This window comes from Aphelocoma coerulescens, chromosome 1, assembly GCF_041296385.1.
Source record: "Aphelocoma coerulescens isolate FSJ_1873_10779 chromosome 1, UR_Acoe_1.0, whole genome shotgun sequence".
In the NCBI taxonomy this organism is placed as follows: Eukaryota; Metazoa; Chordata; class Aves; order Passeriformes; family Corvidae; genus Aphelocoma; species Aphelocoma coerulescens.
Window position 1 is genome coordinate 21203691 of NC_091013.1, and position 15111 is coordinate 21218801.

The following is a 15111-nucleotide window of genomic DNA, read 5'->3' on the forward strand; positions in this document are numbered from 1 at the left end:
ACAATCTTTACACTGATGTAACTTTGCATACTTTGAGGAATGTATTTCCTCCTCTTTCTTCTGACAGCATTCTTTTGCAGTACAGGCAGTTGCCATCTTTGGGTTCCTGTGCTGGCTTTTAGCTTGCTGTTTGGCCATAGTCAGTCCTAGAAAAAAATCGTTTTGGAGGTGTATTTATAAAGGGATGCAAGTACTTTTGCTGGTATGGAAGGTTTAATCACTTACTGAATAAGTATATTATTATTATTAGCCTTAATAATTTTTTTGGTGCTCTAACCATATTTGTGGTAGGAAGGTTGGCTGGCATAGCTGTCCCATTACTTCTGTGACCACAAACCTTTTCATGTATAAAAGAAGTATTATTTTAAGAATTTATTATACTTAAGTAGCATACCATTTCAGTCACATAAAATAGTACAGTTCCTTCGAGCTGTGTTGAGCTTACTGTAAGGACTCTTCAGCAGCAGTACTTTTCTCTTTACTTCTTGAACAGCACTTCAGCAGCTACAGCAGTTGCTGAATCTGGCACCAACTTTCTTTTAAATTGAGATCACTGGCGGTTGTTTTACTGAGTTTGTGAATATTTTCCAAGTATTCTGCTTGAAACCACTATTACTGTAGTTACATAAAGGTATATCATGGTAGCACTGAGGTTTTGGCTTGAACATGACATTTTCAGGCAGGACTTGTATTACTTTCAAAAAAGTTCATCCCCTGCTGAGTGTGCTAGCCATTCTTAAAATACCATCCTTGCTAATGAATGTAAGAATGTCCATGGTAAGTCATCCTGAAGGTCTCTTCAGCCCAGAACCTGACCCCAGCCAGATGTGGGTTTCTGGATAAAAGTGTAAGAGCAGGATAAGCACATAGGGGTATTTCTTCAGAATAGCCTCCAGCTGGCAGTAATTTGTGTTTCAGGAACTTGTGGCTTTGAAATCCTTACATGAGTACCAGAGTGCTCTTGTGGCCTCTGCAGCTACCCCTGAAGCACTTGCTCTCCTTGAAAACTGCTCACAGCTGTCTAGTGGAGGTGGAGAGCACTTTTAGGACTTTGTGACAAGGGCAGTGGGAGTCAGTAGTACCTCTGCATGCTCTTACCTAATAAACCAAAATTTTGATAATGGCAGAAAGTATGTAGTCAGCATTCTTCAGAAGGCTTCTATAACTCTCAAAATAACTATTTTCAAATCTGAACTCCAGCCCTTGGCAGAGGATTGTGAATTGACAGACAAGCAGCAGGGAGTTCAGTTAGCTATCAGCTTCATAGCCCCAGTCAGCCTAGGCTGGCAGCTCATTTGGCCATTCTAGGGGCTGTGGAACTGTCAGTGGTTGTTACAAAGATGTCATATTTTCCAGATGAAGTGTGTAGTCACTCTAGGTGACTCACGTGAAGGTGCTGCTGGGTGCTGACTGCGGGGAATGATACTGGGATGCTTCGATCGGTAGCTTTTAGCCTCCACGTCCCCAGGTAGGCAGTCAGAGTGGTAACAGTTACAGTCTCACACTAACATTTAATTATTACTTTGGAGCTCAGTGGGAAGTGGCAGGCCCTGCCTGGTAGAGAGGCAAGAAACTGCTGCTCAGATGTGCCTAGTTTTCTGAGTGCCAGCATCTACTGGCTCCTGCTGAGCTCCTACAGGCGCATTTAACCTCCAGTTTGGAAAAGAAAAGGGGATTTTGGCACGTCACCTTTGGAAACTTGCTGCCTTTCTGTGCTATGTTTGTGTGAAGTGTGGACAGAAATTCACATCAGTGTTTGACTTCACCCTGTTGTGCCAAGACCAAGAGAAGATTATTATCTTGGTCAGGCTTAGCAGAAGGTTTCTTCAAAAATAAACCCTTTGATCAGGAAACATGACAGGAATTCCTAAGGCAGTTTCTCACGCAAGATACTGAACTTTTACCAATTGCTCATAAGTTATAATGAATAGCAAATTATTTGGGTTTGTTTTTTTCTTTAAAGGAGGATAAATATGATATTTAATCTGAATCTAGGGAGAAGTATGGCACCACAAAGTCTCTGTCACTAAATATTTTAAGCTCTTAAGAGGAACATTCAAAAACCTGCTGTAATTACTCAGAGAGAGAATTCTTGTCTGGTTACCACAATACTGTTTTATACTGTTTTGTGTTTTTGAAAGTGCAAAAAACATGATCTCTAAGTAGACACAGCAAAATAAAGTTTTGTTTTATTCAAAATGATGTTAAGTCTTCTGAGGTAATTTCCATTAACTTCTCTATCACTAAATAAAGCTCCATATTTTCCAAAATAATTTAATTTCCCAGTCATGAAAAAGACAAAAACAGGAAAACAAGAGTATTTCATCAAGCATTTCAACTTGCCATTCTTCATCTAGTTGTGTTTTGTGGTCTGATCTACTGCAGGTTTTGATGCTCTTATACTGTGAACATTTGAGGTGAAGGTTTATTAGCTGTTTTACACTGCCTCATGTGTTCATCTATGGCATTAATTTGTAAATAATAAATAAAGTGACACAGCTGAGAATTTTTGAAATATTCAAAGTTTAGTCATAGATCTTTTTTTTAATGCTGTTTATTTATTTTTTATAAAGGAAACGAAGGGTTTGCATGTGCTTGTCTGACATGACCCTTCACAGGGAATAAAGTGATGCTTTGTTTTGCCAAAATGAGATTCCAAAATTATGAGAAACACGGGTGGGATTATGTCTGTCTTTGGTGGAGTGGCTGGAAAATTAAGTGAATACTGCACCTAGAAAGTGGATTCTTTCATATAAGTGGGACTGTGCACATGGACTTCTACATTGATTTTGTCAGCTAAAATTGATCAAAATTTTCTGCTATTTTGATAGATTTACACTTCTCTTTTCAGGGTTTTTAAATTTTGTGTGCTTTCCTTTTTATCTTTGAGTGGCAACAATTTGCAATAACAGCAATAAATAAAGGTAACTGAATACCTGAGATTTTTGATCCATAAAGATACAAATATCCTTCTCTTCATGTTTAGACTGGCTCTCTCCAAGCTGTTTCCTTTCTTCTGAAAGCAGGAGAGAACTGTTCCTACAATCCATAAATTAGTCTCCTTGGATGAAAACTACCTGTGTTTTTCATCCAATAAGCAGGCATTGCCTAACCTAACTGGTAAGAAGCTGCTTGGCACTAGTAATACAATTTTTAATTTGTTGCATTTGGTTCAGCGTTCTTAGGCTATTTTTTTCCTAGCTTTTTATGATTTGTGATGAGAATGAACTCTCGGTAACAGGGACTTCAGTTAACTCTAGGACTCAGTGTTAGGCATTTCTATATCATATATTACCTCACTGGTCTGTAGGTAGGTACTGTGTCATTTCCAGAGACAGGAAGATCAACACAATGAGCCCAAACCATCTGACCCTTCCTCCTCTGCTAAAGGTTTTTATCTTCACCATGAAGGCACTTGCCAGCATACACTGGATAGATTGTCAAGCAAAAGAGAGCAGACAACATTATTTTCACAGCCCATAAGTACCATGCTGGATGTGATTTCATGCATACGTTACTGAGTGTTAGAAAAACCAGAACAGACACCCACTCATGGCAATAAAATTCCTTCTGTTGCTCCTTTGAGACCAATGATTTTTTTATGCTCTTGCACAGCTGGTTTATGTGTGCCATTTCCATCAGGCAGAGCCAGTCCTCCTGCTTACACCGTGGAACTGTTTAATGGTTGGAAACTTGTCTGTTGAGCAGCTTGAGCAGACTTTTAGAGTTGGAAGGTCTCATGTTTGAAAGATAGCAATGGGAGATCTATTTTAAGGCAGGGAAAAAGCTCCATAAAAAAGGTTTAAATTATTGTCACACTTGCCCTCACCTTTACAGCTTGAATGAGAATTCTGGTTCCGATGTCATTTTTCCCCTCTCTCATACCTATTCCAAATCATTTACTGTTTTCACTACAGTTGCCACATTGAAAGACAAAGTGGATGCACTGCAGCAGTGTATGACGTGACTTGTGTATAGCTTGCCCACACTGTTTTTTAAGGTTGCAAAAGTGTTTCCAGGTCCTATTGATTTAAAGAATTTTGGAAAATATAAACTGTTACTATGTTCACAAATGTGAGTGTGGGAAGATGTGCATTTCGAAATGGTGATTATGTGAGAGTTTTCTTTCTTTCCTTTATTTGCAGCAAGAAATCCTCCCTTTTGGGGACTGGAGACAGAATTTTGCTTGTGATGGCTGAGTAGCCAGCAAGACAGGAATTTAAGTCCTTTGGGTATACTCAAGCCAAACACAATCCAGACAAATGCAGTACTTACCCCATGTGCTGGAACAGCAGCTTCAGCCTTGACCTAATGAAGCTATCATTTCTAGCAGTGAGAAGCGATTTACTTGTCAGGCTGCTGAGACCAGAATTTTTTTGGAGTTGAGGACAGCTGTCTGTGCCAAATTCTAGGATATATAGAATGACTTCTATTTCATTTGCATTGTCATATAAACTGCAAAGGAAAAGCTGCAACTAGCATCACTCTTTCTGCAAACCAAAGAATTTGATTTAGCACTCAGATAAATTCATGTATATAAAGTTTCAGTACTTCACACTTGAAGAACTGGCAGCGGTTTCCATTGCAGTAATTTTACGTCCGTGTATCTGAATTATACATGTGGGTAGTCAGTCAAGGGGATCGCAGGTATATGAAGACTAACAGTAGAATGGCTGTTAGCTTTATAGTCAGCAGAACATCACTTCAGCTTTATAGTCAGGTTAACAAACACCTTATGTGTGTAAGCTTTATGATTCAGTACAAGTTATTAGACCTTGAAGTATTTTAGCACAAGTTGTATAGTGCTTTTAATATCTACATGGACATAACATAACAGACCACCGTGTAGAAACATTACTTTTCCATTCAATAATGCAGAAAAAACCAACTAATCTGTTATCTGGTAACTGGCTGGCATGCATTATAGAGGAGCATGCTTGTAAACACATCACAGGTTTTTTGATTTTTCTGGATTCTTGTTTATTTGAGAGGCCTAAGGGATGCTGGGTTTTTTTGGGTGTTCTCTTTGAAGGTGGGGTTGGGGTTTTGTGGTTTCTCTTCCTATTAACAGAGGTCACATTGTCTTACCCTGCTATTCCTTCTCACTTGTCTGCTTTGCTGGTGGAATGAAATCCTTTCAAATGAAGTAACAATTAATATTCTTGGATTCTTAACTTACAAAATGATCATTCTGTCACTTGTAATAGTGATGAGTGTCACAGAAATATATTGAAATGGATGAATAAATTATATAGTGGTATTGAAACACTTAATATGGAATGGATCCTAATCTGATATAAAATGTTCACTGAGTGTCTTAATATTTCAGGTAATACACCCCCAATGCATGAAATATTTTACTGATACATTCATACGTACAGACAGGATTTTTTTCAGTTGATTAAATGCAAAACTGTAAAGTTTTGTTTGTCTTTGATATTTTATATCTTTATAGCTTTTTATTTTCTTAAGCTTAGTCTACTCTTTTTAATAAAGCTCTTAGAGAAAATGTCTTACTTTCAATGTCTCACCTTTTCATGTCCATTAGCTGCAGATCTCCTCCTTTCTGTCTTCTACCACCACCACCATTCTTGTTCAAAGGCATTTTTGTGGATGACATTTGAGAGGCTTGCAAAAGAGTCTTTGAAGAAAGAGGGCACTCGGGAAAATATCTGCTACTGCTGTATTGTTTCACATGTATATTCCTTCTAATAGGACATTCTTTCTATCCTTAACTATAATTACCCAGTAGCTTTTAATGCAATGTTTGTATTCTCACACAGAAAAGAAGAAATGCTAATATGTTTTCTTTCAAATGTGAATCAGCATTTTGTCTGCTGACTGGACTGTGTCTAGTGAGCACAGAAGACATGTTACTGATAAAGTAATGTTTTCACTAAACTATGCAGGTATAAAAATTACAGGGTGATATGCTGTTGCTGTAGAATTCAGAAGAAACAATCTGTTGGTTTCAGTGCACACATAGTTCTTCCTTACTGGTTTCTTTTGCTGGAATGGAGATACAAACATTTGAAAGAAAGAATCTAAATTTGGTCATTTGCTTTTAGACCTACAAAAAATTGGTGACGAGAACTTCAAAATGTTTTTAATCCTGTAATACACTTTGTCCAGAAGAGCTGTTTCATTTAACTTTTAGATCTTTTTTTAAATGACTCTCTATTTCTTGTAGAGGAAGAATGAAGACAAACATATTTTACAGTTTGAATTATTTTTGCTTTTATCTGATCACTTGGGAAGATATATTCTCTGAAACACTTTAATTTTATCCCATATGTTTTGTATACATAATACATGATGCATAGTACTTCTGGGAGATAACCTGAATAATTCACCTACAGTAATATGATCATGTTGCACTTCAGGTTATAAATGTTTTATTTCCCTAATATAATGCCATATAACATAAAAAAGCCCCTGACATTTTAAATCGGTGAAGATGAATGCTTAATAAAGGTCTTAGATACATAAACGACGATTCTGTTTATATTTATTGTCCCTAAATTACATTTTATACCTACTTATTAAATAATAGAAGTAAATGAAAAATTGTATGAGAGAATAGTACGAACCATTTAGCTAAATTTTCTTTAATTCTGGAATTAATAGTTTGGCATACTTTGAGATGGAGTGGTTGGCAACTTCACAGGTAAGGAAATAAGTGTAACAGCAGTGCTTCTCCAAAGCCAGAAAAATAAAAGCAACTGACTTGCTAGTGGATTAAAAAAAACAAGTGAGAAGTAAGGCATTCTTACTATTTGGAAACTATGTTAAATTTCCAGAATTCTTAAGTATGCTTTGTAAATTTTATGGCCAAATGTTAGGTTGAATTATATGTGTGAGGAAACAGGGACATCCATTACTATTTAACTAAAATGGCATGTGTGAGGAAACAGGAGCATCCATTGTTATTGTAGCAAGAGTCCTGTTCAATAACACGAAGAAGTCATTATTTCACATCTGCTGATCTTTAAAAGAGAAATGCTGTCTTTATTAACTCTGAATGTGTCTTTTTTTATAAACCAAATGATGGAATTTTTCGGTGAGACCATTTGTCGTAGGGATTATCTGATTGATTTAGTATGCTTGGAATGTTTATTTAACAGCTCATTTAACATAAAATAATATAAGGTAAACCATACAGTAAATGAATGTGTGATGTTCCCTCCTCACACCTCCAGTTTTATTTCTGGCAAATAAGTGATGGCTCATATGGCTAGAAGTACTCTTCTGATATACTTTTAATTTTTTTTGTTTTGTGTCTCACTGCTTACTTCTACATAAATTTTGTTTTTGCAGTTTCCTTGTATTTTGTCACCAATTTTTGGCTACCACAGACATTTAAAAAAAGGTAGAAATGAAAAAGTGGGATTAAAAAGTAGGAGCTGGTAAACAGCAAATTGGACTTTCAGAAGCTTGGTTGCAAAATTTCCATTGATTCACATTATTTGGGGGCAGTATATTTTATAGTGAGTCCACAGGGAGGACCTACATTCAATGCTGGAAAAGATTCAATATTGAATCTTTTCTGAATATTCAACCTCTGACTCTCATGTCTCTTTTCTGACTCTAGAGTCAGCACAAAGACAACTGAAGGAATACTATCTCAGTTGATATTGACCAGGAATTGAACCAGAATAGTGAAATAAATCAAAGAGGTAGCTAATTGCTTTTTGACATTCTAAAAAAAAATCCTATCGATTTCTACCATGGCATAATATATCATTGTGCTTTAATTATATTTATTCTAAGGAAATGTTTATGTCCCATGGTGGTAGATATCAATATTAGAATTTTGAAGGAACATTCAAGGTGTCAAAACATAATTTTATCATCTGAGAATTATCTGGCAATGAAAAAATATTCAATGTTTCAGCCATACAGTTCTGTGCTGACTCTACAAGGTCACTTGTCGAACCTGAGTGTTTTACACTCACTATGTATTTAAATTAGTGAATGACAGAAGGGTAACTGATAGATACATTTTTAACACAGAATAATGGCAAACTAGATGTTAACTCATAATTTTTATTTCAGTAGAATTTGAATTTCTAGAATTTACAACAAGCCATATCAGTTATGGGAAGTCTTTGCCTGAAATTTCCTCAAGGTATTTAGAATGTTTAATCCAGCTCCTGAATGCTTCATAAATACATGAGATGAAGATAATCTTTACCTCACTGAAGATAATTTTGACCTTAGAATATTTTTTTTTTTTTTTTAAATTCCAGATCCATCTGCTCCACCAGCTCCATCTAATATCAGGATTGCCAATATCAGTGCAAACAATGATGGGAGTGTAAATGCAATGATTACTTGGGATCTTCCAGAAGAGCCTGATATCCCAGTGCACCACTACAAAGTCTTCTGGAGCTGGACATACAGCAAATATGTAATCCCAGCAAAAAAAAAGAGAAGGAAGATTACTGATGGGGTAAGAAAGAAATCAGTAAATGGGACAGAAATACAGTTTATTTCTGACACAAAACAGAGTGTAAGTATCAAATGTGTGATAAGTTGCAATGATTTCAGCCACTGGTAAAGTAGTGGTCCTAATTTTTAATATCATGAAGCCCATAGACACTTTTGACCTCTCAATCCTTTTCTTACACTGAACGCTGGGAGAGAAGTAAACTTCTGCCTTAGAATACAGGTAAATAGTATAAGATTTTTCAGGAAAGATGAATGAAAAGTTAATCTGTTAATCATTTAAATTTAGCCTTATTCAGTTAGTGCTTCTTAACGATTATTTTATTTAAAAAGCCTGACATCATCTGTCACATTGTTCTTTCACTCTGCAAATAAATCTTGTGACACTGTCATAGAGAGTGATCGTTAAATAGTCAGTATAGGTCCAAGGGAAAAACATACCCAAAACTCTTTAAATAAACTGCTGTTCCAAAGATCTGGCAATATTTCCTTAGCAGCAACTTCCTATGAGTTTCTTGAATAATGTATTAAATATTGCTTTACTGGAAAGCTTTTTGTTATGATATCCATAAGCAAATTGCATATTATTTTAAAGCAGTTAATAGAAATAATTAGATAGAAATAATAGAAATTAGTTAGACATAACTTGATTCTCAGTGCTTTTGATAGTGAGAATGTTAACACTGTGTTTTGGCTCTGGCTGCCCATTGCACTGTGATGAATGACAGTCAAAGGGTCACAATTCCCTCTCTGCCCCTCAGTCACCAAACCCTGACAGAAATAAAGGCAATGAAGGCTGTGTGATGAAATTATGCAAGTCAATTTGCACAGAAGGGAAGGTTAGTTCTTTATTGTCTTTTAAAAAAATAATTGTTGCAAGATAGGCGTAAGTTTGGACTGTGCTGCATAGAAAAGTTTGTGTTCTTCAAGAAACCTGGCATTGGGTAAAGACCTTCAGGAAAGAGGCTTCAGCCTAAAGATATCAGGGAGCCTTCTCTCTACAAGCTGGTCCTTAAATCAGAAACGTCAGAGAAATTTAAAATTGGTCTGGGTCTTTAATACCTTTGCATAGGATACTGCCTACATACAAATAATGTTAAAAAAGATCCATTATAGAACATTACAGTAATTGAGACCAAGTTCTGACCTTGAATGTAGGGAAATACAGGGTGTATTTTATAGAAAAGGCAGGCTCTTACAATATCTTTCATATTATTCCTGACTTGTACTTTTTCTTCTGCAGCATGTCATGAAACTGCACAGCAAGGCCAGTGAGATTCAGGATACTCAGATGCTATTGCTAATCAATGGTCATTTGAATATTGTAGCAACTCTTAGGCTAAAAATGGAAGAGGCAGGAGCACTAAAAAAAAAAAAAGAAAGATGGAAAAATCTAAATTGTTAAAGATCACTGAAGATTATTTTTTGTCCAGTTTTTACCTTTAGATGTAGCCCAACCCAAATAATGTCATACTGTTTTCCGTATGAATTCATTCCAGGTAGACATTGAATTAGTTTGACTACAATATTGCCACTGTTAGTCAAGACTTACAGTCAATAGGTCAGCACTAAACAAATAAAGATAATTACTATTTAATGCTTTTTGACAATCCCTTCTTAACATGCCAAGTGTTAAATGTGGGATGGTTACCTTGGTACATGGTTATCTTTTTTACTCTGTACTGACTGTCAAAAGACACAAGGAATTCTAAGGAAAACATGGAGTAATATCTTCCACATGGCATATGGACTAGAAGGATATTTTTATAATTAAATCTAGGCAAAATAAAATATTACACTACTGAGAAGGCTGGACTCTACAATATCATGTGCCTTGTCTTGATGTATTGGTTTTTGACTGGAGAATGATAAACCTAATCTCTTGTTTCCCTATTTTAGACACTTCCATGACATTGGAAACTGTATTTTTTCTATTCTGTTTTCCATTCTATACAGGAAGACTGTTATTTCCAATGAGAGGGTGTTTTTGGTCGGTGCTTGCTTTTTAAATTTTTATTTTTGAGAGTTGAAACAAATAGAATGTATTGACAAATGTATTAAATGTTGGATTTTAGCTATCTTCAGACTGGCTGTCTCTAGCAAAAAGTTTTCAATTGCTTTACTGACACAGAAATTGGGGAATAAAGTGCTTAAATTCCTTTCCTAAAATGATTTTGGCATAAGAGAAAAACCTTGTTATATAGAAGAATACCCCTTAGGTTTTGCCTAAATAATGGGTTTGGAATTGCCAAGGAACTGCCAAAATTATGCAAACATTGAGTAGGTTAGCATTTTTAAAATGACACAGAAAAACAGAGTCCAATTAAAGAAATCTTTTACAGAAAGTAAATTTTTCTCTGAAATTTATATTTGAGTGTTCTAACTTCAGAAAAATAGTGTGCCTAAGATGACAAGCCTGCTTTTAATAAAGGCCTGTGTTTCAGCAATATTTTAACTGCTTTGTGTATTTATTCTATTATAGGCCCAAAATTATGTGGTCCTGGAGGGGCTCCAACCCAACAGCAACTACAACGTAGAGCTGCAGGCAGTAACACGTTGGGGTCAGATACGCCTCAAAAGTGCTAAGGTTTCTCTCCATTTTAGCACGACTCAGGACATCAGGAATAATAGTGAGTAACCATACTCAAAGACCTGAATGCTTTCTCTCTTCTTTATCAGGAATTTGAATTTTTTATATAATCATTTCTCAAATTTTAAAAAATCATCTTAAAGCGGGCTGTTCCATAGCACAATGATCATCCCTTGGTCAACTTGAGTAACCTTTTCATGTTAAATTTCTTATATTAAAATTGGTGACAGTTTTTGCCTAATTCTTTGACTTAGCCTCTACTCAACTAAAGTAAAGACTTGCAAAGAAAATGGAAGCTTTTGCATAACTGTAGTGTTAATATTTTTTAGATGCAATACAGGTGTGACTACTCATTTTTTTCTAAATGGATGCAATTAAAAGCATTTCTTTGTTCCTTAGCTGGACAGTATTAACTAGCAATATTTTTCAAAATACTGGCTATTTTTAGTAGCCCACTAATTCAGATTCTTGGACCACAAAAGCTTGAATTGATATATAAAACATTGACTCTTCTATTAGGGAATCTAAAATGTTCCGTGTCTGACAACCATGCATTCTCAAAATATTGCACACATAGGACCCACATTCAAATTAAAATCTCAAGATGTTTAGATGTTAGGTTATATATTGTTAAGGTCTTTAGAACCTCACATGCTAAGTAATATACTTGAAAATTGTATCTGAATCTGGCAGCAAACCATGATTCTTAATCTTGGTTAAATGCTATTTTTACAATTGCAATGCAATACTGAGTTACTGCCCAATTGCTGATGGGTCTCTGATTAACTAATACAACAGAATTCTGATAATGTGATGTTAAAGAATGTGATTTTAATTATTCTGCCCTGACTCCATTTCATTTTCCTTTCATTTGCATTCTTTCTCTAAAGTACACTCAAAGTTTAAACTTGTAGCCATTTTCATAACAGAACTGTAATTACTTTTAACCTCACTAATCAATTGCTGTTGTTGCCATATTCTGTTTCAGTATACATAAAATATTGTAATGTAGCTGTTAGCTATAACAGATCTTCTTGTCTGTGGTTGCTTCACATATTAATGTACCAAGAAGAAAAAATAAGCCTAAGTATCCTTCTTTTTCCCATATTAATCTACTCTTTACTACTTTTTTGGGCCATCTGAAGAGACAGCAGAAGGTCAAATTTTCATCTCTTCCACACACTGAGTCTTTGCTTCAAATCCATACCGGAATATCAGCTTGAATCTCCAGAGTCTTTATGTTAGGCAGGTTTGGGTTAAATCCTCAGTGAAGCCCAGTGTAAGTCGATATAAGAGTTCTGCCCTTTCCTTGTTGGCCCTCCTACATTGTACCTGTGCTTTTTGTCATCCCCTAGAAAGGTAACCTAGTTTGCAGGACTGTGCATGATATCAAAATCTTCTTACAGTTACCTTATTAAGTTCTCCCTCCTTTTCTACATGAACACAGGAAATGTAATAGAGGAAAAAATTACAGTGGGAACTGGGTGTTTAATTCCATACACTGAGCCATTGAGCTCCACTAGAAGTGTATCATTGGTGTTTATGAGAGATTTCACATTTTGTGGATTGTTTTCCTAACAATTTTTTGTGGGGTTTGCTACTTTTTCTTTCTCTTTTTTTTCCCCCCTGCGAAGTTCACTTGATAAACAAGCAAAAATTTTTTTCCACGCCCTCCCCCTACACAATTTTCTGCTCCTTTTGGTAAAGTTTCTGTGAAGTTCTGGCTCTCAGTGCTAGACTTTAACGTATTTAGTTTTCAGTCCAGTCATCTTGACTGTCGTGTCACCACATGACATCACAGCTTTAAGGAAGAACATGTAGCTGAGTTTACATTGCATCAAAGAATCCTGGTGCTGGGATTTTAGCTATCTGAGGTTGGTCTGTGTCCTGCTAAGTAGGAGAATGTTCTAGATGCCATTATATACAACTAGCCAAAGAGAAAATGGGCAAGCTTTTGAAGTTCTTTCTCTCATTTTATTATTAGTACAGTTTTATAAGTGTTCCCATCTTGGGAGTAGGGATAATTAAACAACTGACCTTTGTCATACTTTATCGGTACTCCTGACATTAGGTCAGACCATTATATCTTTAAACATAATAGTAAATAAAGACCTTCCATATACCAAAAGCCTTCTAAATTGAAGCTGAGTAACTGAGATACAAGCATGTCATTTTTGGTACCATTTCATTCTTACTGTGAAAACCCCTTTCACTGGTAGTGCTGTATTAGCTCTCTATGGCCTCACTAATGTTCTGACTCTCTTGGTCTATATCACACCTGGCTTTATGATGGGAGAAGACCTTTGTTTCAGTTTTCCCTCTTCAAAACATTGGGTTTTCAGAATCTGATGAAGGTCACATCTGAGTTATTACTTACAAGTCCTCTACCAAATGGAGTTCATTTATGCTATACCTCATATGTGACTTTAGCTGTTTCATCATTTTCTGTCCACTCCAGTGGCATCTCTTTCCTATCATTGTCATAGCTAGATTTAAATTCCTTCCACAGTTTTACTTGGATATCCTTCCTTCTTCTTGGTTGCTTTGCTTCAGAAAACAGACCATCAGTAGTTTTTGTGAAAGTCTGCTATCTACTTATGTCTAATTAGTACAGACTTTCTAATGCCTTCTGCTTTATTTTGCTTTACTGGGGTGACCTTTCTGTATGAAAAGGTTCATTAGTTGTTGTGTTGCTTTTTAAACTAGAGTAAAACTATACTGAGAACGGTATTTTTGTAATCTCATATACTTCAAGTATTTTGACTGTTCAGATTCTGAACATCGATTTATTTCATGAGCAGTATTTTCTTTTTAACTGCAAATCAGTGCCTGTACCAACTAAAACACATATTTGTTTTAGTATTAAGTTTATAGAAAAATCTGAACATCCCTTCTCTTAAAGCCATGAGGTAACGGATTCAAGATTCTTCAAACCTAAACTACTGATACCACACATTTTAATCGATAGAGCACTCTGCTGAGAGGTGTATTTAGGCCCTTTTGGATATTTTTTTTTAAATGGCTGGATTATAACTTACATAGAAAAGCAAGTAAAAACTACTCCTGGAGGAGATGCAAATTCATCTTCTATATCTCACTCAGGTTAGGTAGGTACAGAGCCAGTCCTGCTTGACGTACTTTTGAGAATACTCAGAAGCAGATGGAGAAATACGAAAAAGAAACAAAAAAAATGCCTTAAATATTATCTAGGACATGACATTTATGGCTTGTCTTTATTTTGGGACTTCCATGGCCTTTGGGAAGTAGTTCCAGAAGCAGCATGCCAATTTTGCTGAAGTCCCACTGTCATATGCTCTGCTCTGTGTGGAATTAAGCTCTGGTTTTTAGGTGTCCAGTCCTATTGTCAGAATAGAGGTAGCCCATAGCCTGCTGAAGTAATTTAGTCCTACAGACCTCTTTGAGCTTTGACCTCAGCCCTCTGGCGTTACATTTCCCCACACTCAAAAATGCATTGCCTCACTATATTTGTGTGCTTCACTTCTGGGAAATGTAGCAAGATTCTCGCTCGATCTTTATATAGAAATATTCTAAATTGGTGTCCTGGTTTTTGTGGAAGTGGAGCAGACAGAGTAGAGATTTAATGAAACTGAAATAATTTAAATTGCGGAATACCTGATAGATTATAGTTTATTCTTCTCTATATAACTTTTTGATTTCCATTTAGGTAATAGTAACATTATGGTTACCTTAAGAAAGAATTTCCTTAAGTTTGATAGTTCAATTTAAAATAAACAAAATGAAAAATCATATCAGATTCAAAGGGCTGAGAACGTAAAATTTGGCCATAAAGCGAGTTTCAATTGAAGCTGCATATAAGGCAAAATGTTCAAGTTTATATGTTACTTGTGACAACTATTGAAATCTTAATTTTTCCCTCTTTCTCTCAAGTATGTAATTAATAATTTGCCACTTCCTTATTATTAGAGTCTTTGGTTTTATTTTAGGTGTTTAATATTGAATGAAATACAGCTTTTTGTTTTGTTTATAATCTGATCCTCCTAACTGGATCAGATACACTTGCAAGTGTGCAATGAAAAGTGCAGTTTGAATGA

General features: G+C 35.7%; 1 protein-coding gene across 2 annotated transcripts in view; it reads left to right on the forward strand.

The window, feature by feature from the left end:
- The window catches only part of ANOS1 (anosmin 1), a 133921-nt gene that overhangs the window by 87171 nt on the left and 31639 nt on the right, over positions 1–15111 (forward strand). For both annotated transcript variants that reach the window (XM_069003861.1, XM_069003865.1), the window contains exons 7-8: positions 8250–8452; positions 10931–11078. In XM_069003861.1, the coding sequence (XP_068859962.1) occupies positions 8250–8452; positions 10931–11078 (351 nt within the window). The remainder of the gene's footprint in view (positions 1–8249; positions 8453–10930; positions 11079–15111) is intronic.